We start from the raw sequence: 23,315 nt of genomic DNA on the forward strand, positions 1-23,315 counted from the left end.
TGTCCAAATTTATGGGACTTTTTTCTTTTTAGCCGGTCTCAAAAAAAATAGTTATAACTAACAATTTAATTTTAAATTTGTCATTTTATCCTTAATGAGATAAATTTATAACCACATAAACACTTATGGCTTATTTTAAATTACAAGTTTTAAAAATCTTCTTTCCTTTCGTCGACTCCATTCCTAGTCAAACATCTTTACATAAATTGAGACGGAGATAAATTTTAACATCGAATTATTATTTGTGTGACGGAAGCAATACATGCAAAAGCCAATTTACGACTCCACTTCAAGATGCTCGAGCTTCAATTATTGCCAGAGTCAAAATAGGGAAGAAAATGTTTTTTTGTTTCACATATGAAAGGAGGAATGGAGCGATTTAGGTTTATCATCAAAGCTTTATAAAAGCTTCCTTTCACCTTCTGTGTACTATACTGAGGGCATCCTGGAAGGGGCATATATCCGTTTTCCATTGCATTATATTGAAAAATTACAAAACCGTTTTACCTAAAAACATAAAATTGAGAGTTCCATCTGTTTATTCACAGTATATTATCCAACCAACATCATGTTAGACAAACACTCAGACAGAGATAATCTTTAACCAATTTTGTATTGTTTTATGTTAATCTCAGGTTCAGTGTTCCAAAACTAAATCACAGCACAGGCTCTTTGGTTTAACAACAAACAGAACTTCTTCGAGTTTTGACTCTTGCTGCTAAATCAATCCATGTATCATCTTAACTGGATCGATGGCAGTCTTCAAAACCCTGCCATCAATACCGCAAAGAAAGAAGAAACATTGCCCCCTCTATACTTGGGAAATGTTTGCTTGAACAGAGACCCTTTCCATGAAACTAGAACATCATCACTCAGTTCTAACAGCAACTGGTTTTCCTCGACCCATGGAGAATCCCTTAGTGCCATCTGGCATGCGAGGCACATAAGATTGCTTGCCAGCTGACTGGTCAGAAACTACTGCAGGCAGGCCTGCTACATTAACACCACTAGTACTCGAGGGGGCACTAGCCACACTACTTCCAGTATTCATTTTCATTACAGAACCCCCTGTACGCCCTCCACGATTGCTTTGTCGAAACTGGGGGGTTTCACGTCCCCGACCTCTCGTCTGTCCTGGTCCTGGTCTCTGTACCTTACCCCGACCGCGATTGTGCCCTTTCTTCTTCCCAACGTGGCCATGCTCCTCCTGTCCAAGTGACATTTAAATGAAGCCATAATGAATTAAACTGAATAATCATTCACTACATCCTGAAAGAAGTGTGGTATCTTTTAGAAGACCCGTCTCAGTAGAATTTATCTGGTGCAGATCCCCCCCCCCCCCAAAAAAAAAAAAAGAAATATCTCCTGGTTAATTAAAAAAATGGCAACATCACTTACTGCAACGTCATTGGACTGCACGTCAACATGGTGGGAGGAGTCTCCATCATGTTTCTCATTGAGTTCTAATGCATTTTCATCATCTTCTTTGAAGTTCAGATCACTTTCATGACCAAGCTTCTTCACTCGGGCTTGACCAGATTTGGCCTGTACAATTCAATCAAAATGTGTAAGTACCTAGCAGATCAAAATTGCAGAATACCAACATGCTTTTATGCTAAAGGAAAATCTCTCTTTGAACCTGCCTATAAGTGGAGCTAGACGTTCTATCTTTTCCCGAGTCAGGGAACTCTTCAGTTATCCTAAATGCATCTATTCAGAAACTAAATCTTGTACCCTCATGGAAAGTGTGGAGTCTAGCCCTGTAACCTTATCAGAATGGAGGAGTCAAGCCCTATAAACTCAAGAATACGGAAAACTGAAGCTTACTTAGAATTCAAATAATGGACGAGCGCAACCTGAATGCCGAGAATATCGGAGAATGATCTTTCATATATCAGTAATTTTGATATAAAAGTTAAAACTGATCTTATTATTCACTAATGTCCGTTCTTCTTTTCGCTAAATGAGTAAGTTAGAAACTAGGCCGCTTTTAGGACATAGTTTCAAATTTTATCAACAGGGAGCAGAATAATCAGGACTCACTGCGCGTCTAAGCAACAGATGGACTTTTAGACCATTTCGCCAGTTATCCACGTCATTTAGCTCAAGAACCTGTAAAATCAGGTTGCATAGTGAAAATGATGTCAGAGATAGAGATCACCAAGGAGTAACTTTAGAAAACACACTAGAAATCACTTACCGCCTTCTCAGCAAATTCAACAGCGTCGTACTCCACAAATGCGTGCAACTGCATTGAGCTGTTTAATTCAGATCTAGTAACGAGCAACTGCATCACAAAGTACCAATATAGACAGAAAATGGTGTTTCTTCTGAAGATGTTTTTTTTTTGGGGTAGCGGTAGCAAATTTTCCACTTTCTACTCAAGTTACTTTGCATTTCTTTTTTGGATATAGTAAGTTACTTTGCATTAGCAGTGTACATTATTCAAATTTAGCTCCCAAGTAAGAACTTCAGCAACTCATTACCATTGTTTCTTACTCTAATTCCGAAAGCAATTTCAAAATGTCCTACTTGTGCATAATTTAGTTATTGACATATCAAATCGTCTGATGCTTACCTTGTTACTATACAACGTGCTGTCTGATTTTGCTGATCTAGATGCTGAAGAAGCCCCACCATTTGAAGGCTGAGGGTGGCAGGTGCGTATCATTTTTACCCTGGCACAATTCATTATGCAGAGTCTTAAAAAGGCTGGATATTTTCTCTTAGCAGATTTCTCAGACTATTCTGTATACAACTACAGCAAACCAGTGTACCTTCCAACTGCTGAAAAAATCTTCATGAGGTTCTGGTGGCAGTGGTCCTCAGGCAAATTCTCAGCAACCACTATGCGAGACTAAAAAAGAAAACACACAATGGATCAAATGATAACCAGACATTAAAAGAACAAAGCCTACAAACCGAAAAGATGAACCAGTAGATGAAAAAATGAAATGCTTCACGCACTCATAAATTATTCTTGTTGTAAACCATTATTGCTATAGGAATTAAACATACTTGCAACTCTTCTAAGGCAGCTTCGGTCAGAGGATTTTGCCGTTTAACTTTCTTTCCATCTTCACTAACTACCTAAACACAGAAAAGTCAAACAACAAAATATCAGAAAGAATATTTGCAAGATGAAAATGGTTGCAAGATTTTGCACAAGGGAAGCACAAAGAGTGATTCTCTTTCAAGGGTGGAGAGAGAGATCTGAGGACAGCGAGGAGACGAAGAAAACTCACAAGATTTATTGAGCTGCGTAGAACTTCGGCAAGCTGGGCATGACTTCCTATTAGAGCTTTAATCTTCTTGAATGATGCAACCACTGATATTGGTACTATAGCAAAGCATAAAGTATAAACAAGCAAGACCATGAAAAAATAACAACTTCAAATTATCAATTAAAACATGATTAGTCAAGCAGGGAATGAGAACACTCACCATACCCCTCGGGATCCTTGATCATATGCCTTATCAAATTTTCAGTTGTTGCCAAATTAAGATCGCTGAAATAGAACTCCACCTGTAGAGAATAAGAATGCACCTGAATTAGCTGAGTCCACAAAGAAAATAGAACTTTATCCCAAACAAATTTGTCAAGCTTCCAGCGGCTTATCCCAAACAAATTTGAAAAGCTGCAAGTATATACTCCAATACTTCTTGTCAGACATCAAGAACTTCCAGAAAAAACTCATCAAGACATGTTTTTATTCTTTCCAGTGAATACTTCTTGTCAGACATCAGAACTTCCTCTTATATCAACAGATGTGACAGAGGTATAGTATGTGATGAAGTAAATTAGAGGCACAGTATTTAGTTTCATTACATAGCTCCGACTTGAATGCATAATTAGCGTTGGATAGGGCTCAATAGAAGAAAAAAATTTAGATAGGCGATACCAATTAGTTGGGAATATATTTTAGTCATGCTAATATGCTTATTAGGTCTATTCTTTCTAGGAGTCTTTTAGCCCTATTAGAGATTCTTTGCCAGTAGAACATATAGAGAATCTTTTTTATGACTGACAAATCTGTTTGGGGCAACCCTTAGGACCAACAGTAGACATCAAAACTCGGGGATAATGGGCCACCTCTTTATATTTTTATTTTGCATAATGCTGGCCTGAGATAAATTTGAATTGAAAACATGGTCAATTAGTATTTATATAACTAATCCCAACTTGTCTGGAAATGAAGGATACATTTGTTGTTGTACAAAGTTCTGGCTTCACTAAGTAGACTTATATTCATTGGTGAAAGATTCAGAGACTCACTAATGACATGCCACAATCCATTTCCCATACATTATTGATGATGAATTTCCCGTGTTCATTATCACGGCAAACATCAACCGACCAACACCAAAATACCCAGGTCCCTGAAAATATCAAATACTACTATTGACCTCTTTAAGGGTTATAAGAGGAGGAAATTCTTTTTGAGAAGGGTAATCATTTTTTTGATTGAGAAACATCACTAAGAAAGTGCCAATGGAGCATTACATATGTGCAAGGCACTGAGCAGATCTATAATTAGGTTTGCATCATATACAAAAGTAAGTCAGCACCAAAAAGATAACAAAAGATGGTTCTATTCTAAAGGCTAATTGCATATCCCATTCTCAAAGGCAAAGGTGATGAGAAGGAAAATAATTCACAGAAGTGGCTGGTAAGGAAATGTGGTAGGATATGAGGGGTATAACTATCCTTAACCAAAAACAAAAATGAGAGGGGTAACCATAAACTTTCTTCTTTTTGGTTGGGTGGGCGGAAGGGGGTTATCGTAATAATAATTAGCCAGATGAAAACCAGCACTACAAGGTACACCTGACACAGGCATGCAAAGATGTGATTCAGAAGCTCACCAGACTCCAGAGAATTTTTTTTTAAAAAAAATGGACAAGGTTCCAGATTTGAGAGCACTTAAACTGTGAAAAACACCCAACATTTCCTGTTACACATGTTTTCAGGCTAAACTCAAACAGGAACAGAACCCAGAAATACATTTGTTTTGATAGGTAGGAACCCATATAACTTATTTTGATTAAATGGTAACCCAGATAAATTGTACCCATTAAATGTCGTAAATTTCTTCAGTTGTGAAGTCCAGCAAGAAAGAGAGGGACACAGAACAACACTAAAGAAATAGTTTGTTTCCCTGCACTCTTGTTCCTGAATAATAAATAATACAAACTAAGTACAACAAAAACAACATACCTAGTGAAATCCCACAAGTGGGGTCTGGGGAGAGTAGGATGTACGCAGACCTTACCACTACCTCATGGAGATAGAGAGGCTGGTTCCGAAAGAACCTCGGCTCAAAAGTCACAGTCCCAAGTAAGAGAGAAAAACAATATATATAGCCTAATGAATATATATAACATAATGGCAATAAAACGAAAAGCTATGCAAATTTTACAACACAAGAACCATAACGATATCAAAGTAATATGATAAACAAAGGCGATAACAACACATCTATAAAGGCACGCCTAGACCTACGACCTCTCTAGACAGACACATGGAAAGACACCATTCTATTTCTACTAGCCTTCTACCCTAATCCGCGACTTCCACTCCTTTCTATCTAAGGTCATGTCCTCGGTGATATGGAGTAGCGCCATATATTGTCTAATCACCTCTTCCCAATACTTTTTCGGTCTACCCCTACTCCTCTACATAACCCCCAAATCCAACCTCTCGCACCTCCTAACTGGGGCGTCGACACCCCTCCTCTGCACATGCCCAAACCATCTCAGTCTCGCTTTTCTCATCTTGTCTGTCACAGAGGTCACTCTCACCTTCTCCCGAATAACCTCATTCCTAATCTTATCACTCTTAGAGTGTCCACACATCCATCTCAGCATCCTTATATCCGCAACATGCATCTTTTGAACATGAGAGTTCTTTACTGGCCAGTACTCCGCTTCATATAACAACGCCGGTCTAACGACTATTCTGTAGAAATTACCTCTAAATTTAGGTGGTACTTTCTTATCACACAAGACTCTAGAGGCAAGCCTCCATTTCATCCATGCTACCCCAATACGATGTGTGACATCATCATTGATGTCTCCACTACTCTGGATGATGGATCCAAGATATTTAAAGCTTTTTGTCTAGGGTATAGGTTGAGTGTCAAGCCTCACTTCCATGTCCTCTTCATCCATCTCAACACTAAATTTGCACTCCAAGTATTTTGTTTTGGTCCTGCTCAATCTGAACCCTTTGGACTCTAGAGTTTGTCTCCAAACCTCCAACCTATCATTAACTTTGTCCCGAGTCTCATCAATCAAAACTATGCCGTCTACAAAAATCATACACCATGGAACCTCCTCCTGAATAAACCGTGTCAACTCATTCATCACCAAGGCAAAAAGAAAAGGACTCAGCACAGATCCCTGATGTAGTCCCATCTCAACAGGAAAATTCTCTTGAGTCACCTCCCACTGTCCTAACCCGAGTCTTGGCTCCAGCATACATGTCCTTTATTTCCCTAATATACACCATCGGAACACCTTTAGGCTCCAGGCACCTCCAGAGAATATCCCTCAGAACTTTGTCATAAGCTTTTTCAAGGTCAATAAACACCATATGGAGATCCCTTTTTCTTTCTCTAAATTTCTCCACCAATGTCCGCATAAGATGTATTGCTTTTGTAGTCGACCGCCCTAGCATGAATTCGAACTGATTCTCTGAGATTGACACTCCTCTCCTCACCCTCATCTCCACCACTCTCTCCCAAATATTCATGGTATGGCTTAGCAATTTGATACCCTACCCCTGTAATTATTACAGTTTTGAATATCACCCTTGTTTTTGTACAATGGAGTCGCTCTCCCCCTCTTCATCCTGCTAATAGCACGTCTAACCTCCTCAACCTTAAAACACCTGCAATACCCAAAGTCTAGAAGACTACGAGAGTACGCCAAATTACCGAGTATGATGTCTCTGTCTCCTCTTTCATTTAAGAATTTGTGGAAGTAAGCCTGCGACCTTTGCTTGATAGAGGTCTCATCCACTAACATTTCACCTTCCTCGTCCTTGATGAACTTTATTAGATCCAGGCAGCGGGCTTTTCTCTCTCTCACTTTAGTGAGCCTATACAATCTCTTATCCCCATCTTTTTCCCCTAACTCGACATATAAGCGTTCAAAGGTTGTCGCCTTAGCACTGGTGACCGCGGACTTTGCTTCTGTCTTCACCTTCTTATAAATATCTTTAAGCCTACTCCTCTCCTCCTCATTCACGCACTCCAACCACTCTGTATAGGCAACCTTCTTAGCTTCACTTTGCCTTGTACTTCTCCATTCCACCACCAATCTCCTTGACGACCACCGAAGATTCCTCTCGATACCCCTAGAACCTCGGTAGTTGCTTTTCTAATGCAACCAGCATTCATGTCCCACGTGTTGTTCACATCCCCGCTACTACTCCAAGCCCCTAAACCAATCTCTCCCGAGAAAGGGCGGGAGTTATTCCCCCCATCTAATCCTCGATCGGTCATAAAGAGTCTTCTTTCTCCTATCCCTCTTAATCTCCAAGTCCATCACCAAAAGCTTATGTTGGGTAGTAATATTTTCACTCGAAATAACCTTGCAATCCTTACAAAAGCCTCTATCACCCTTTTGGAGGAGTAACTAGTCAATCTGAGTCCTAGCTACCGTGCTACTAAAGGTAACCAACAGATTATCCCTCTTCAGAAAACACGAGTTAGCAATAACCCACTCAAAAGATTAAGAAAACTCCAAGAGAGATACCCCGCCGCCATTCCTTTCCCCAAAACCAAAGCCTCCATGGACATCATCAAAATCATTGGAAGTTGTACCGATATGACCATTGAAAACTCCACCAATGAAAATATTTTCGGTACTCGGTATACCTCACTACCTCATCCAAATCCTCCCAAAAGTGCCTTTTGACTTCTTCATCCAGGCCCTCATGGGGTGCATACGCACTAACAACGTTCACGATAAGCCTGCCTATAACTATCTTAATAAACATCATCCTATCACTGATCATCTTTATCCCCACCACACACTCACTAAGATCCGTGTCGACTAGAGTACCTACTCCATCCCTATCTCTTGAGCCTTCTGAGTACCACAATTTAGATCCGTCCACATCCCGATCTTTGGAACCTACCCATCTAGTCTCCTGAACACAAGTTATATTAATCTTTCTCCTGTTAAGACTCTTCACTAGCTCTATGGACTTCCCTGTAAATGACCCTATGTTCCACAACCCTATGGACTTCTCTGTAAGTCTATAATTCAAATAATTTCCACTCAGAAGTTTAAGAAGTAATACTAGAGAGGTAGTGGAGGCAAAAACAATAGATGATTTCTTCCCATTTGTCCAAGATTTGGTGGACAAAGTTACCTGATACTTGTGTTGGTAGGAGGTACTAGGTACCTCGAAGAACTAGTCGAGGTGCGTTCAAATTATCCCAGACACACCATGGTTACAACCAAAAAGTAATACTGGAGACATCTGGTACCTACAGGCCTTGGTAAATCGCTTTAAAAAATCCCTAAAGATGTGTTTCTACAAATGAGTACATGAACAACATTTGCAGGAACATCGTTAAGGTTCACAAAAGACTAGCAGAAGATCATGGGAGGCTTCACAATTTAGGGAGCCCCTTAAGTAACAAATCCTCATCATTCTGAAAATAGCATGTTTGGGACTAGTGAGGCTTCATCTGTTGCCGTATTAATAGGAACTGTATAAAAGTATATCATATTGATATACAAGGAGTGGAGCTAGGGAGGAAGAAGAACTAGTGCTAGTCTGAAAGATCTGGAAACAAGCGTGTTATATATGGACATCAAACCAAGGCACATAATCCTTATCACATAATAGTGTTGGCATTTCAAAAAGGTGAATCTTAACCCTTATAAACCAGCTGGCATTATCACTTCAAATTTTTCAGAGAATGTGGACAAATCATTTTTCACATAAATAATCTTCAAACTTTTGATTCCTTGTTTATGCACTCACACAAAAGTCTAAACGAACAGCAACAGTTAAAGAGAATTCTGGCCAACCCATCCTAGAATTACTTAAAACATATCTCTCCACTTTTTTTCATTACCAAAAAAGTGAGATAAAGATATATCAATTATGGGCATAGATATTACAAGTGAAAAGCGAATCAAGTAGGTTGATTCTGCAAAAATATTCAAAGCCTTTGCACGGCATACCTTCTTCTGCAGGCAATTCCAATCAAGTTCTATTACATATAAATAAGATAGAAAGGGCACTCATGAAAGAACAGATCATGTATTGATGGCGGCATTTCAGCATCAAACAGATGAATGTAAGACTTTTTTGCCTCCAACTTGTATAGTTGTCTTCAAATTAAAGGTACTAAACTAAAAGCTCAACTGGAATATCATACTAAAAGTGGGGACAAAAAGTTAATTCACCAAAATAACCTTATAATGTTGACGCGCATTTATACCCTTTAAAATGTATTATCCTTTCATACAACACTGCATTGATTAACCAATAATTCACTATGTTCAGAATACGGAGAATCTAAGGAATTGGAAAAGGTAGTTCAATAAGAACCAATACTGTATATGAATGGTCATTCTTCATTCAACATTTAATGATGCATTAAAAAGAAATCTGACAAACGTAAAGATTGCAACTAGATAAATAGGGTGTGAAGATGAAGCATATTTTCAAGGTCTCCTTATTTTTATGAGTAGTTCTAAAGATAAGACAAGTAGGCAGGAAAGGAAGAATCATGATGTCTTAATTATGCCTCTTCCACTCTTCTAGGTTTGATAAAGGCTTTTGATACTTATTGTCTCTCTTTTTAATTCGGGTATGTTATATAGATGGTTAGGCGGAGATAGCTCGATGTCAACGCTATCCAATTGAAGAGATGGATGAGTGATGTTATTTCTCAGAAGTGAATTGATTAAGTTGAGCAAGTGTTTCTCCTGTAATTAAATTGCATCAGTATTATCAAAAACGCTCTTAAACCCTGAAGCGAGATGCAAAACATATTGAGTGCTTTGTTTCGCTTTATGGACGTTTCAATGACTCCATCAAGGCTCTAAGGCAGATTTTTCCTTGCCAATGAGCGTAATCCTGAAGATGTGTCACTAAACAATTGATATTTCACTTTATCTTTAAAAAAAATCAATTTCTTTCCATATATAATATTCATGCTTGTGATTATTAATCTTGGACTACACATACATATTTGTAATTTTTATCTATTTGTGCCTTTTTTCAATAAAGACCACACTTTATTTGTTTTTTGTGCTTAAAACACCAAAGGACCTTAGAGATTTTTTGCTCTTTTCCTTTTGATAGCACTAAATTGCATGCATTTCTTAACTGATATATAATTAAACAAAATGTAAAAAGTTGCAATAGGGTAAGGTGCCTTCAGAAATGTAAGCCAACTAAGGGGATAAGGACATGAGTTTTCTTCCCTCAAGACTAATATATGACTAGAATCTGATTCACATATAATGGATCTAAAAAGGAATAGAATTAGAGAATCAACATGAAAAACATCGATAATTTGGAAATGAACAGAATTAAAGAATCAGTATGAAAAACATGGATAATTTAGACCTTCTTGGACCTTGTTGCTGGCACCAAAAAGTAGTCGGAAATATATGGAATATACATGCAATTACATAAAATGTTTGAGGCATTATTTGACAACTTGTGGTATTTCTATATTCAACCAATTAAATGTTTGATTTAGTGCATAAAAAAGTTCATGATTACCATGAAAATTCTGTAACGACGACCAATTAGACCAGGAAAATTTGTTGGTACTTTAAAGTCTGTTTTAATTGTTTATAACAAATGAAACAAAAAAATAATAATGGAAGAATGGGCAGCAATTTGATCAGTGATTAATTAAATATTCCATTCAAATGTGAAGTTTGATTGAGACTTCTTATATATGGAAAGTATATAAACCTTTTATGATTTATTTAAGCCAAAACGGTATGTGTTCATTGAAATAAGATAATTTCAATGAGGTAATATTCTTCATTAGTAATTTACAATCACAAACAAAATGACTTAGCAGTTCCATTTTTTTAAAAATACCCTGAATACACATGAATGCTTTTAACTTTTACACAATTAATTTATGTATTTTACAGAGATAAAGCCACTTAGGTTAGAATAAGCTTATGTTTGACAAGTAATTTTTCAAAATGTAAAAATAAATTTATAGTGACTTATAATCAAACAATTACCGTGTCTCATTCTTAATTGAGAATTTGGATATTAAAATCAATTCAAAGATAAAAATTAGTAGAGTCTATCACTTTAAATATGATAAAATAGGAATAGTTATACACAATCCTACTTAGAATAGGAATAGAAATAGTAAATAGTATCCTACTTGGTAAAGGATTTGTATTATAGTGTCTATAAATAGGATCTCTGTGTAATAATATAGATACACTATTCAATAATATTTTTTTCTTATATTTCTCACATGGTATTAGAGCTTCTACGATCTTGGTAGAATAAAAAAAAACTTTCGCTGCTGGCGGGTGGCTATGACCCATATATGCCGCCCGTCTGGCCATTGGTTATGTTAACAAAAGTAGGATCAATGATATATACATGAACCCCACATTCAGGGAAAGAAAACTCATTCAGACAGATCACCGTGCGTTAATTTCTGGTGACTTTCTAGGGCTATTTTGAGTCAACCCCATATCCATCAATGTTTGTGTGGCGCCGTGTCATCTTTTCGATGACTACTTTCTTATATTTAACTTGTGTGGCATCGTGCCATCTTTTCGGTGACTACTTTTTCATATTTAGTTTGTGTAACACCGTGCAATCTTTCTGGTGACTACTTTCTTATATCTAATTTGTATAGCATCGTGCCATCTTTCTGGTGACTACTTTTGCATACTTAATTTTTGTAGCACCGTGCCATCTTTCTGGTGACTACTTTATCATATCTGATTTTCTTAGGAGCATGCATCTCCTCGTACTACTTCTCATATTTAATATGCGTAGTATTGTGTATTTTTTCGAACTAATTTCTCGTATCTAAGTTTCATAGCACCGTGTGTCTTTTCGGTGACTCCTCAGATTTGATTTGCATAGTTTCATGCGTCTTTCCGGTGACTCCTCAAATCTGATTACGTAAGGTCATGCCATCATTCTGACCCTATCCATATAATTCTCTTATTCAGTAGGGTTGTGCCGTCAATCCAACCCTATCCATATAATTCTCTTTCTCAGTAGGATCATGTCATCATTCCGACCCTACCCATATAATTTTATATCTAAAATTGTGATCACTTTCGGCCATCAAATCTAATAATCCAGCACATGAGTATTTTCCAACCAGTTTTACAGTGCCTTTCTTGTTTAAGATCTACTCATCTCTTGATTCGAGATGATCCATATATTTTATATCAGATTTCGAGCAATTTCCAATGAGCATTGCATTGTTTCCGACATATCTGAGTTTTTCTGTAGTGTTTTTCTGTTTCAGATTACTTTTGCCAAAAAAGGATATACTTGGATATTTGAGTTGGATTAGAGTGATGTTTTCTCTTTCGTGGCTAAAATAGCATGTCCCTTTTTTCTATCTATGGTTGTCATTCTCCATTGACCTTTTAATCAGTTGGACATTAAGAATATTTTTCTTCATGATGATCTCGAGGAAGAATATTATCTAGAGCAATCACCTGATTTTGTTGCGCAGGTGGAGTCTGGTAGCCTTCTATGTCAATTATATAAGTCACTATATGGTCTAAAATAGTCTTCTCAAGCTTGGTTTGGAAAGTTCAATATTGCAATTCAGAAATTTATCACTCTGTGTTTTATCGACATTATATATCAAATTCAGTCTTTCATGAGAATACCAAGCACATTGAGATTGATTGGCATTATACATCGAATCCAGTATTAATGAGAAGACTAAGCACATTGAGACTGATTGTCAATTTCGTGAAGTCGAGTGGTCAACTTACAAATATATCACCAAGCCCCTCATCGGTTCTCATATTAATTACATTTATAACAAGCTAGGTACATATGACTTGTATGCACTAGCTTGAGGTAGTGGTAAGGTCTCCGTACATCTTACCCTCCCTAGACCCCACTTGTGGGATTCCACTTGGTTGTTGTTGCTGCACTAGCTTGAGAGGAGTGTTAGAATAGGAATAGGAATAGGGATAGGGATAGTAGTAGGAATAGAAATAGTAAATAGTATCCTACTTGATAAAAGGATTGTATTATAGTGTTTATAAATAAGGTTTCTATTTAATAATATAATTACACTATTCAATAATATTTTTCTCACAAGATAAATGATCAGGAGAAAGTCTCTCTTTTAGTTACACATGTCACTAACTATATAGCAAAATAAATATATAAGATTATTATCTATATGTACTGAATATCCAGCATCTCTTTAACTACTTTTACCGCATCACTTTATTCGGTAATATTTATTCTTTCAACCTAATACACTGTGAGAAATATAGAAGAAAAATATTATTTGATTGTTTGTCTACATTATTACACAGAGACCATATTTATAGACACTACAATACAATCCTTTACCAAGTAAGATATTATTTACTATTTCTATTCCTACTACTATTCCTATTCTTATTCCTATTCTAAGTAGGATTGTAAATTCCTATTCCTATTTTAACATCCCCCTCAAGTTGGTACATACAAATCATATACACTTAGCTTGTTACAAATGTAATTAATACTAGGGCCGGTGAGAGACTTGGCGAAGATATCTGCAAGCTGATCACTTGACTTCACAAAATTGACAATCAATCTCAATGTGCTTAGTCTTCTCATGAAATACTAGATTTGATGTATAATGCAGTCAATCTCAATGTGGTTGGTCTTCTATTGAAATACTGGATTGGATGCATAATATCAATAAAAACCAGAGTGATAAAATTCCTGAACTTCCCAAACCAAGTTTGAGAAGACTATTTCAGACCATAGAATGACTTACACAATTAATACACAAGGCTACCAAACTCCCCCTGAGCAACAAAATTAGGTGGTTGCTCCATATAGACTTCTTCCTCGAGATACTCGGAGAGAAAAACATTCTTAATGTCCAACTGATTAAAAGGTCAATGGAGAACGACAACTATAGATAGAAAAGGGAACATATGTTATTTTAGCCATGAGAGAGAAAACATCACTCTAATCAAGACCAAATATTTGAGTATATCCTTTTTCTTTTTGGCAAAAGTAATCTGAAACATAAAGAAAACACCGCAAAAAAACTCAGATCTATCAGAAACAATGCAATGCTCGCTGAAAAGTGCTCGAAATCTGATATAAAATATATAAATCGTCTCAAAATCAAGAGATAAGTAGATCTTAAATAAGAAAGTCACTGTAAAATTGGTCAGAACATGCTCATGCACTGGATTATTAGATTTGATAGCTTAAAGTGATCACAATATGGGAAATAAAATTATATGGGTAGGGTCGGAATGATGGCACGACTCTACGCAAATCAAACCTGAAAAGTCACCAAAAATATAGCACGGTGCTATGCAACTCAAATATGAGAAAGTAGTTCGAAAAACTTCACGGTATTACACAAATTAAATATGAGTAGTAGTCCGGAGAGATGCACGGTCCTGCGCAAATCAGATATGAAAAAGTAGTCATTGGAAAGATGGCACGATACTACACAAATTAAATATGAAAAAATAGTCACCAAAAAGATGACACTATGCTACATATGAAAAGTAGTCACCGGAAAGATGACACGGTGCTACACAAATTAGATATAAGAAAGTAATCACCAAAAAGATGGCATGATGCTATATAAACACTGATAGATATAGGGTTGACACAAAAAAACCTAGAAAGTCACTGAAAATTGACACACGGTGACCTATCTGACTGAGTTTTCTTTCCCCGAATATAAGGTTCATGTATATATCATTAGCTCTACTTTTGTTAATATAATCAATAGCCAAAAGGCGGCATATATGGGTTATAGCCGCCCGTCGGCAGCAGAAGTTTTTCTGATTTTCTACCAAAATCATAGAAGCTCCAATACCATCTGAGAAATATAGGAGAAAACTATTATTGAATTGTTTATGTACATTATTACACAGAGACCCTATTTATAGACACTATAATACAATCTTTTACCAAGTAGGATACTATTTACTATTTCTATTTCTACTTCTATTCCTATTCTTATTCCTATTCTAAGTAGGATTCTGAGTAGGATTGTAAATTCTTATTCCTATTCTAACATACACAATTAAGGTCTTGTATGGATTATTGATGGACAATACCATTAACCCCAATTCCTACTTCTTGGGAGTAAAAGCCACTTGACTGTAAGGAAAGAAGCGGACATTTATGTATGTGCAGAGCCAATTGCTCAATCTTTTTGATAATTTGAAAATGTGTAAGTTTGCGACATTCAAACTGATCTTTTCACGTGTTTCCTCAAAGAACTCTAAAGGTGACAAATGGGTAGAAATGTTATTGCGAATAATGTGAATACAAGTCAATACATTGTGCCACTATGTCAGGGCTCCTCAAGCAAATACATAACCCATATATATGAAATTCCAATAGACATCGGATGACTGTTTTGGGGGTATGGTTTCTTCCTTCATTGAGTTAACTAAATATGATTAACATTCATCACTTATTTATAACTCAAAACCTAAAAAGACTTTACTTAAGAGCGGGACACTTTTTAATACCGGTGGGGCTACACTTGTATTTGCCTATAGACTAGTGATATTAAGGAGGGCAATAGTAAAGTGATGTGGCATCTGTCATGAGTAGAAATCATATTTATCTTTTATCTCCTTTTTTTGCTTTCTAATCTTCATTTTTCCAACTTGGTGCTCTTTTATGGGTAGATATTGTAATTTGAGAAGTTTTCAGTTGAAAAGTCCAAAAGTTACCTCATTAAATCTTAAATAACTGCACACTCAATGGCTTTTGTAACTTCTCAACAGTTAAGGTATTCACCATTTACTATTTAGATGTTGCTTCTTGTGAGAATGAAGAAAATCAACGAAACAAATGAAGAGAACTAGAAAGAACATGGCTTATAAAAATTCATGGTGTGAAGAAAATTAGTTGATTTGGAGATGCTGCTAAAGCTGAAAACTAGAAATTATCTGTGATCAACATTAATCACTGATACAAGATGGTCAGCAAATTAAAAAAAAGAGCGTGTGTCTCCCGAGATTTTTTTTGGTTGCTGAATCTCTTAAAAGCAATACTAATGGAAATACTCAACTGTATCCTATTCAATGGGCGATTGCTTATTCTGTATTTTGGCATCTATCTATCTTATATTCACGATTTATGGTTTGGATCTGGTGAGAATAGAGTTTCAAGAAGCAAAAGTGGTAGTATTTAACTGTCTTATGTTGCTTAATAAGTTTATAAGTTCATATTTTGCCAAAAAATAGATATTAAAACTAATTTTAAGAACATATTGATGATAGCTACAAAATGTTTGTACAAATATATTCTGTAGGTTGTCAAAACAACCTTCATATTTCTATAAATGGTAAAGGTATGCATCATTCTATATATGTTTTCTAGAATCTTCTATCTCCTGGTTTGTGAAAAGTGATGGTTATGTGGATGATTTTTCCGGTAGATTTCTATCCAAGCAATGGCATAATTTGAAAAATATTTTTCTTGGTAAACAGTGAAAGTAAATTGAAGTTGGAACATTAGTTTTCTCTTTTCATTTTCCTTTTATGATTAAGCATTGTAAGCTTTCATTAGCTTGTGTACCTCTTCGTGAAGTATAAGGTTCAAATGAAACGAATTGACTTAGGAAAATAAAGGTGCTCGAGTAAATTTCCATAGCATTATCACGTGTAAATTTATTGAGAGACGTGTGAAAATTGTTGTCAATGTGGAGTAATTAATTAAGACAGGGAAGAGTAACTAATAGTTAAGACATATACGAGATCAACATAAAAAAAAGGAAACCTGTGCACCATGTTAGTACTGAAATTTTCAAAATTTCCTTCTTTCTTTATATTTTCTCCTTTTTATATTTAATATCTATAGATCAAAAGCTGAATTTGTAAAACAGTGAATACAATAGTTTGTTTGAAACTTCTTAATTTATCTATCAATGCCATCTCCAATTTTCGGTCGAAGAATTTATCAACACTGAAAAAAGTAATGCTATTTTATTTATTTATTTTTATTTATCATTTTTTATTTTTTATTTTATGCTATATATATTATTATTTTCTCTCATACTTGGAACTGTGACTTTCGAGCCGAGGGTGTTTCGAAAATAGCCTCTCTATCTCCGTGAGGTAGTGGTAAGGTCTGTGTACATCCTATCCTCCCCGGACCCTACTTGTGGGATTCCACTGGGTTGTTGTTGTTGAAAAAAGTAAAGCTATTAGTCTAGATGTGAAGGAATATGTGCTCCAACTTAATTAATTATTTTTGTTTTGTCACTAGTTAAGTTTTTAACTCTCCATTCTTAGTGAGATCTTATGTACAGATCAATTTAAGATTTAGGATTTTTTATTTTATTCCAAAGTTAATTGAAATTGATGCTGGAGCTAAGGTTTGGTTAAAGAAAAAAAATGAAATTCTAACATTTAACCCTACTATTAATAATGTCGGAATTATTCAAGACTAACATCTAAATTGATTGTTAGCCTGCTAAATTTGCTTGAATTAGCTATTCAAGATATTAGCAAATTAGCATCAAAATTCATTATTAGCCTGCTAATATGTTTTATGATGGAACAAATTCACTAGTATGAAAATAAAATAGATGTGCTTCCAATCATGTCGTGTTACATATGCAACTTTTACAAGCACTAAAACATACAAATCAAACCTTTTTAAATACCTGATTAACGATTTTCTGAGCAGCTTCTTCAGTTAACCCTCCATTCTTAGCTAAATCATCGACATCAGCAGCAGCAGTAACCTCTTGATCAACAAATCGTCGAGCAACACTGGCATAGTAAGGTGATGGAGGAGACTGTAGTGGTAATTGAGGGGCGTAAAGGAAGTGATTTTGTAGAGGGAGATGAGTTGTGATCTGATGTAGGGGAGCAGCATAGACGCGTCCAGGAGAGGTTCTAGGAAGGAAAGCAGGAGCCTGAGCGTTAAGCTTGCTTGTATTAGAAGAGGAGGATTCAATTGGAGGGTCGAGATTGCTGGTGAGAGATGCAGAGGGTGAACTGTGAGAATCTACAGAAGCTGAAGATTCGTCCAGAGCCATCTAGGGTTTTCAAGTACTCAAGTTGTTCTTAATCCGGTTATTTTGATTATTATTATTATAGTGGTCCACAGGATAGAAACTGAAGTTGAAGAAGAAGAGAATAGAAAAAAGAAAAGAAAAAAAGACAGTGGAGAGGATATTTCGATGGTCTGCTCCTTTACTGATTTATACCGCCATTTTCATTCTACCGCTTTACCCTTTGCGACCAATCATCTCACGCCTTTTTTTAATCCTAAGACCCCATGGGTTAAACCATAAATAATTCAAAAATCACCTAATTAGGTAAATATCTATCAAATTGATTTTTAGGTTTATTTTAATAAAATTGATGATTTTTATATAAATTTATAATCGTATCAAATAATTGGGTAGATTTTTTATTTTGTAAAAATTAACCGAACTATACCGAAATTATATATGTGTAAAATATATTTTATATATATCAAGTTTAAAAATAACAAAACATTAATTTTTTTGCTTTAGACCCGAAATAATGGAAGTGACTACAAGTGTTGACATAATTAACACTCAAAGCCGTAACACTAAAACTTCTTATACTACTTCGATTGAAACTAAATTAGTTCTAACATCTCAACTCTCTAGTAGTAACTAGTAAACTACAAGGCATTCCAATGATCTTGGATAACAAGCTACAAGTTATTAAATATTTTTTGAAATGAATCTCTATTTCTCGTTTTCTTGATTCATCATCTTTTAAAAAATAAAAATATCTAGAAATTTTTGTCAAAGTCATACCAAGTATACATTGTAGTGTGTTCTAACTTTCATATTTATTTTTAGAAAATACGAAAGATTAACAGAAGTGTACTGATACTGAAGAGAAACTGAGATGATGGACGGTTTTAAAAAGTCTAATTTTAATTATAAAAATAAAATAACCAAAAAAAATAATATGGTATAAATTTAATAAAATAACCGCTCAAACCGTACCATTGACACCCCTACTCTCTATCATATCTAACCAGAGTCTGTTTAGATTAACTTAATTTCAATGTTTTCAAGCTAAAATAATTTTTAAACACTTTTGGAGTGCTTGGGTAAGTTAAAAAGTGTTTACAAACACTTAATTTAAGCTAATATATTAAAAATAAGCCAAAAGTCACGTTAGAAATTCTAACTTATGACTTTTGACTTATAAGTCAAAAATGAAAAGTAAATCATATCAGGCTCTAAGTCTCTTATATTTTAAAATAATTACATAATTTCTCTCATCCATTTTCTCTCGCTCTCTCCCTCTTTCTATCTCTCATATTTTTGCTCTCCTCCCCTCACTCTCTCCCTCAACTTTGGATCCAAGGGGTATTTTTATAACACTCTATATCTCGAATTAGTGCATGACTAACTCGAGGTCAATGAATCTATCTAAACTAGAGAAAATGAGATTGTATTTAAGCTTAAAGACTTAAGATCCTAGTATATTAAGTAGATGTGTAACGATCTGTTCTATTGTTACTTAAAAAGTTGCGATAAAATTGAGTAATTTAAACTTTTTGAGAATATTAATTTTTTCATTGACATTCCAAGTCAAAGTTGGCTAGTCAATGGTCTTCGCCATAGGAAAGAAGTCTCATCATAGCAAAGATTGCTATAGTGAAGGCCCTTCGTCATAATGAAGAAGGCCCTTCACCATAGTGAATCCCCGCGAAACAGTAAAGTTGTTTTACATAGCTTGAGAGAAAAGAGCTCAGGAGAGAGGAGATACTCCTTGCAAATCAACTTCAAGTCTTCCTCTGAATTCTTCACCAAGCCATTGGAGTACAGAATAGAAAACAAAGTTGCATAAGGGATTTGGATAGTGGCTCAATCAAGGTAGGTTATGGTTTACTTTCTCCTTAGACTTGATTAGTGATATATTCTACGTCACAGAATTGAAAGGGATAACATGTTTAGGCCTACAAGCATAAAAATTTGAGTGTCTACTTTAAAAATAGCATCAATCCAATATTATTGTTATTGTTATGATTTGTATGTATCTTGACTGTATAAATTAATATCGAAATAGTAAAGCAAAGGATTTGTCTGGGAAGAATGTAGGATTGTAAAGAATCGAACAAACTTGAAAATCAATAGAGTAAGTATGTATGTACTCTGTCTATGCATGTGATTCATGAGTAATGTTGTACTAATGATTATTAGGGTAAAGAAGGTTGCTTAGTGATATTAAGGAAAATCACTGGAACGATATAGAAGCGAGTTCATAATTTGGTAAGTAGAAATGAAGAAGGATCTACTAATAAGAATTTAAATATTATTTTAATAATTAGCTACTTAATATAATGACTAGTCACTGATGAAAACTCAACTATGTCTCGTACTTAGAGCATAGAAGGTCATCTGCAAAATAATACCCAATTTATGAGATTGGGGTCGAACCACAAGAATTGACAAATGAGACTCTTCTGCAATTAATTTAACAATTCAAACAAATTAGCAATTATAGTTCTCAAAAAACACATACATAGATGGTCACTTGCAAAACAATACCCAACTTATGAGGTCAGGATCGAACCATAAGAACTGACAAATGGAACTCTTCTTCAATTAATTTAACAATTAAAACAAATTAACAATTATAGTTCTCAACAAATATATATATATATATATATATATATATATATATATATATATATATAAGTGTGTGGGGGGGGGGGGTTAGCTAACAACTACAATTTATCACTATCAAGTACTAAAAATACAAAATTATGACAACTTTGTTTACCAAGATTGAAAAGGACTAGGGATGTGTGCATAGCGATTGGAACTTCAACTTGAATAGGCTAAAATTAATCTCAACAAACGAGATTGGTATATGAATAGCATTTGGTGTAGGCTATGTTTTGATATTCTCCCGAACTATCAAACTTATGTCCCTCGATTTCTTTCGAATACCAAGACCTTTCAAACAAAACACCAAACATTGCTTGAGTAGATGGACTATCCCTAGCTCATATCATTAAATAAGAAATAACTCGGATTATCCTATCTCTGTCTCAATCCCATAGAGTAATTTCAACAAGTCCTCAGTGTTGAGTCTTACCCAATCCATTTTGCATTTCCAAGTCAAAATGAGTTAGAGATCTCAAACAATGTTTGCAACCACTGATTTTTTGGATTAAAACTTCAAGACAACAATAGATTCATTTCATACAATCAATTTTAGAGAAGATTAATCAAAACCCATTTGAGGTTTTGACAGCCCTATCTAGACCAAACGCTCCTAGCTAAGGATTTAGCTACTCATAAAATAAGGAACAAAGACAATACTCATAAAGAAAATCTTCACTCCAAGCTAAAATGATGAACAAAATCTGAATCCAAGCTTTGGATGATACAAAATTGCAGTTTTTTTGTCTACAAACTAAGAGTTCTTCACTATGGCTATAAAAGTTCTATCTCTCTAGAATCTTCTCTCTACTCTCTACAATTGGTAAAATGGATAATGAAAATAATGGTACATAATTACAAAAATCCACATTTTGGTCCTTGAAACTTTTTAAAGGTAGCAATAATTTCCATAATTGTGTTTTTTGGCTCATCTTCTTCCATGTTGAGACTTGCATTGGAACGACGAAACACCGATCCGTTATTGTAAGACGCCAGTCTCTACCTCGCTTCAACCTTCAATGTTTCCGGAGTTGCTGTGCTGGGGTAGGAGAACTGCCAATCATCCATTGTACTGCGCCAGTTGTAGCACAGGTACTGAGATAGCTAGCTCTAGTCTAGCCGGCATTTAGCCGTCGAGACACCTATCAGGTTCCACGAGGCGCCAATTCCTTCATCGGTGTACTTCAGTTTTTTTTAGCTCCAAAATCTTTAAACTTGTTTTTTTAAGAAATGCCTGCTTATAAGAGAACTAAGTCCTAAAACCTCTTCAATTAACATTAAAATATAACAATAATTCATGAATTTGAGTTCAATGAGTCGGTAAAATACCAACTTATCAAACCCCCAAATTTGAACTATTACTTATCCTTAAGAAAAATACTCACTAAGCATAGGATTCAAGCTAAGTTGCACCCAAGATAGGATTTTCACAATCACATGCTTGACTTAATAGAAGGGGAGCCTTGGAGTAACTGGTAAAGTTGCTGCCATGTGACTAGGGGGTCACTGATTCAAGCGTGAAAACAGCCTATGGCAGAAATGCAAGGTAAGGCTGCGTACAATAGACCATTGTGGTCGGACCCTTCCCCGGACCCTGCACATAGCGAGAGCTTTAGTGCACCGGGCTGCCCTTTGCCCTTTATACTTGACTTAATAACAAACAAAAACAAAAGACTCAAAACAAAATGGTTCTAAAACAAGCAACATTCACTATTGGTTCTACCACTATCCGTTAGGCAAAGGTTAGCGAATCATTTTAAAGCATCATTTTAGGACACTTTTCCATTCAAGCACAATCTCAGAGCATCAAGTCATTGACATCAACCTTCTTAGTTTGCCTAAAGATTCACACGAACTTATCACATTCATGAAACTCAATTGAAATCAAAACATCATTATTCATATGAAGGATGTAATGTCACTCACATAAGAGAGAATCCCACAAACAATTAAGAATATAATTTCAAGGGATTATAGATCATGCAAAAATACTCACTCTCAAAAATGAATTCAAGTATACACATCTTGACCCATAGGCTTGCCTTGTATGTAGATCTCCACTAATATATATTGATAAGACTCGAAATCCCCAAGGACTTGCGGGTTTAGCTTAGGTAAGGTATCATTTGGTCAAGTGATTAAGATGTCTCCCTAATGCTTCCATTTTTCCTTTCAAACATTCGCTCACATTTTTGGTTTTGCCTTCCACCTTATTTCTCCCTTTTTATGATAATCACTACTTTCAACTTCTCTTTTTCTTTCCACTTGAGGTATATGCATATATTGAGTTGACACTGTTATATCCCGTACTTTTGTACCTTGAGACGTATTCTTAAGATTCTTAAAAATTGCCATGTGATCCCTATTATCTATCAAGTTACCAAATAACTCTAAGGAAGGAAGGATGTGATGCCCCGTGATAATGAAGGT

The 23,315-nt window shown here is 35.5% G+C and overlaps 1 protein-coding gene across 2 annotated transcripts; it reads right to left on the reverse strand.

Moving 5' to 3' along the window:
* Window positions 1–449: 449 nt before the first annotated feature.
* Window positions 450–18,404, reverse strand: LOC129871427 (la-related protein 6B-like). 2 transcript variants are annotated; one of them, XM_055946336.1, is made up of 10 exons: window positions 17,883–18,404; window positions 3,445–3,526; window positions 3,246–3,340; window positions 3,019–3,090; window positions 2,778–2,857; window positions 2,579–2,678; window positions 2,201–2,287; window positions 2,044–2,112; window positions 1,399–1,545; window positions 450–1,207 (listed from the first exon to the last, which is right to left on the reverse strand). In XM_055946336.1, exons 1-10 carry the CDS (start codon window positions 18,258–18,260, stop codon window positions 869–871), a joined length of 1,449 nt encoding a protein of 482 aa, XP_055802311.1. In that variant the 5' UTR covers window positions 18,261–18,404; the 3' UTR covers window positions 450–868. The 2 variants fall into 2 exon arrangements, with proteins under 2 accessions (XP_055802311.1, XP_055802312.1); XM_055946337.1 differs by having other exon boundaries at window positions 2,201–2,248; window positions 17,883–18,403.
* Window positions 18,405–23,315: the final 4,911 nt, after the last annotated feature.

Source organism: Solanum dulcamara, chromosome 10, assembly GCF_947179165.1.
Source record: "Solanum dulcamara chromosome 10, daSolDulc1.2, whole genome shotgun sequence".
Taxonomy (NCBI): Eukaryota; Viridiplantae; Streptophyta; class Magnoliopsida; order Solanales; family Solanaceae; genus Solanum; species Solanum dulcamara.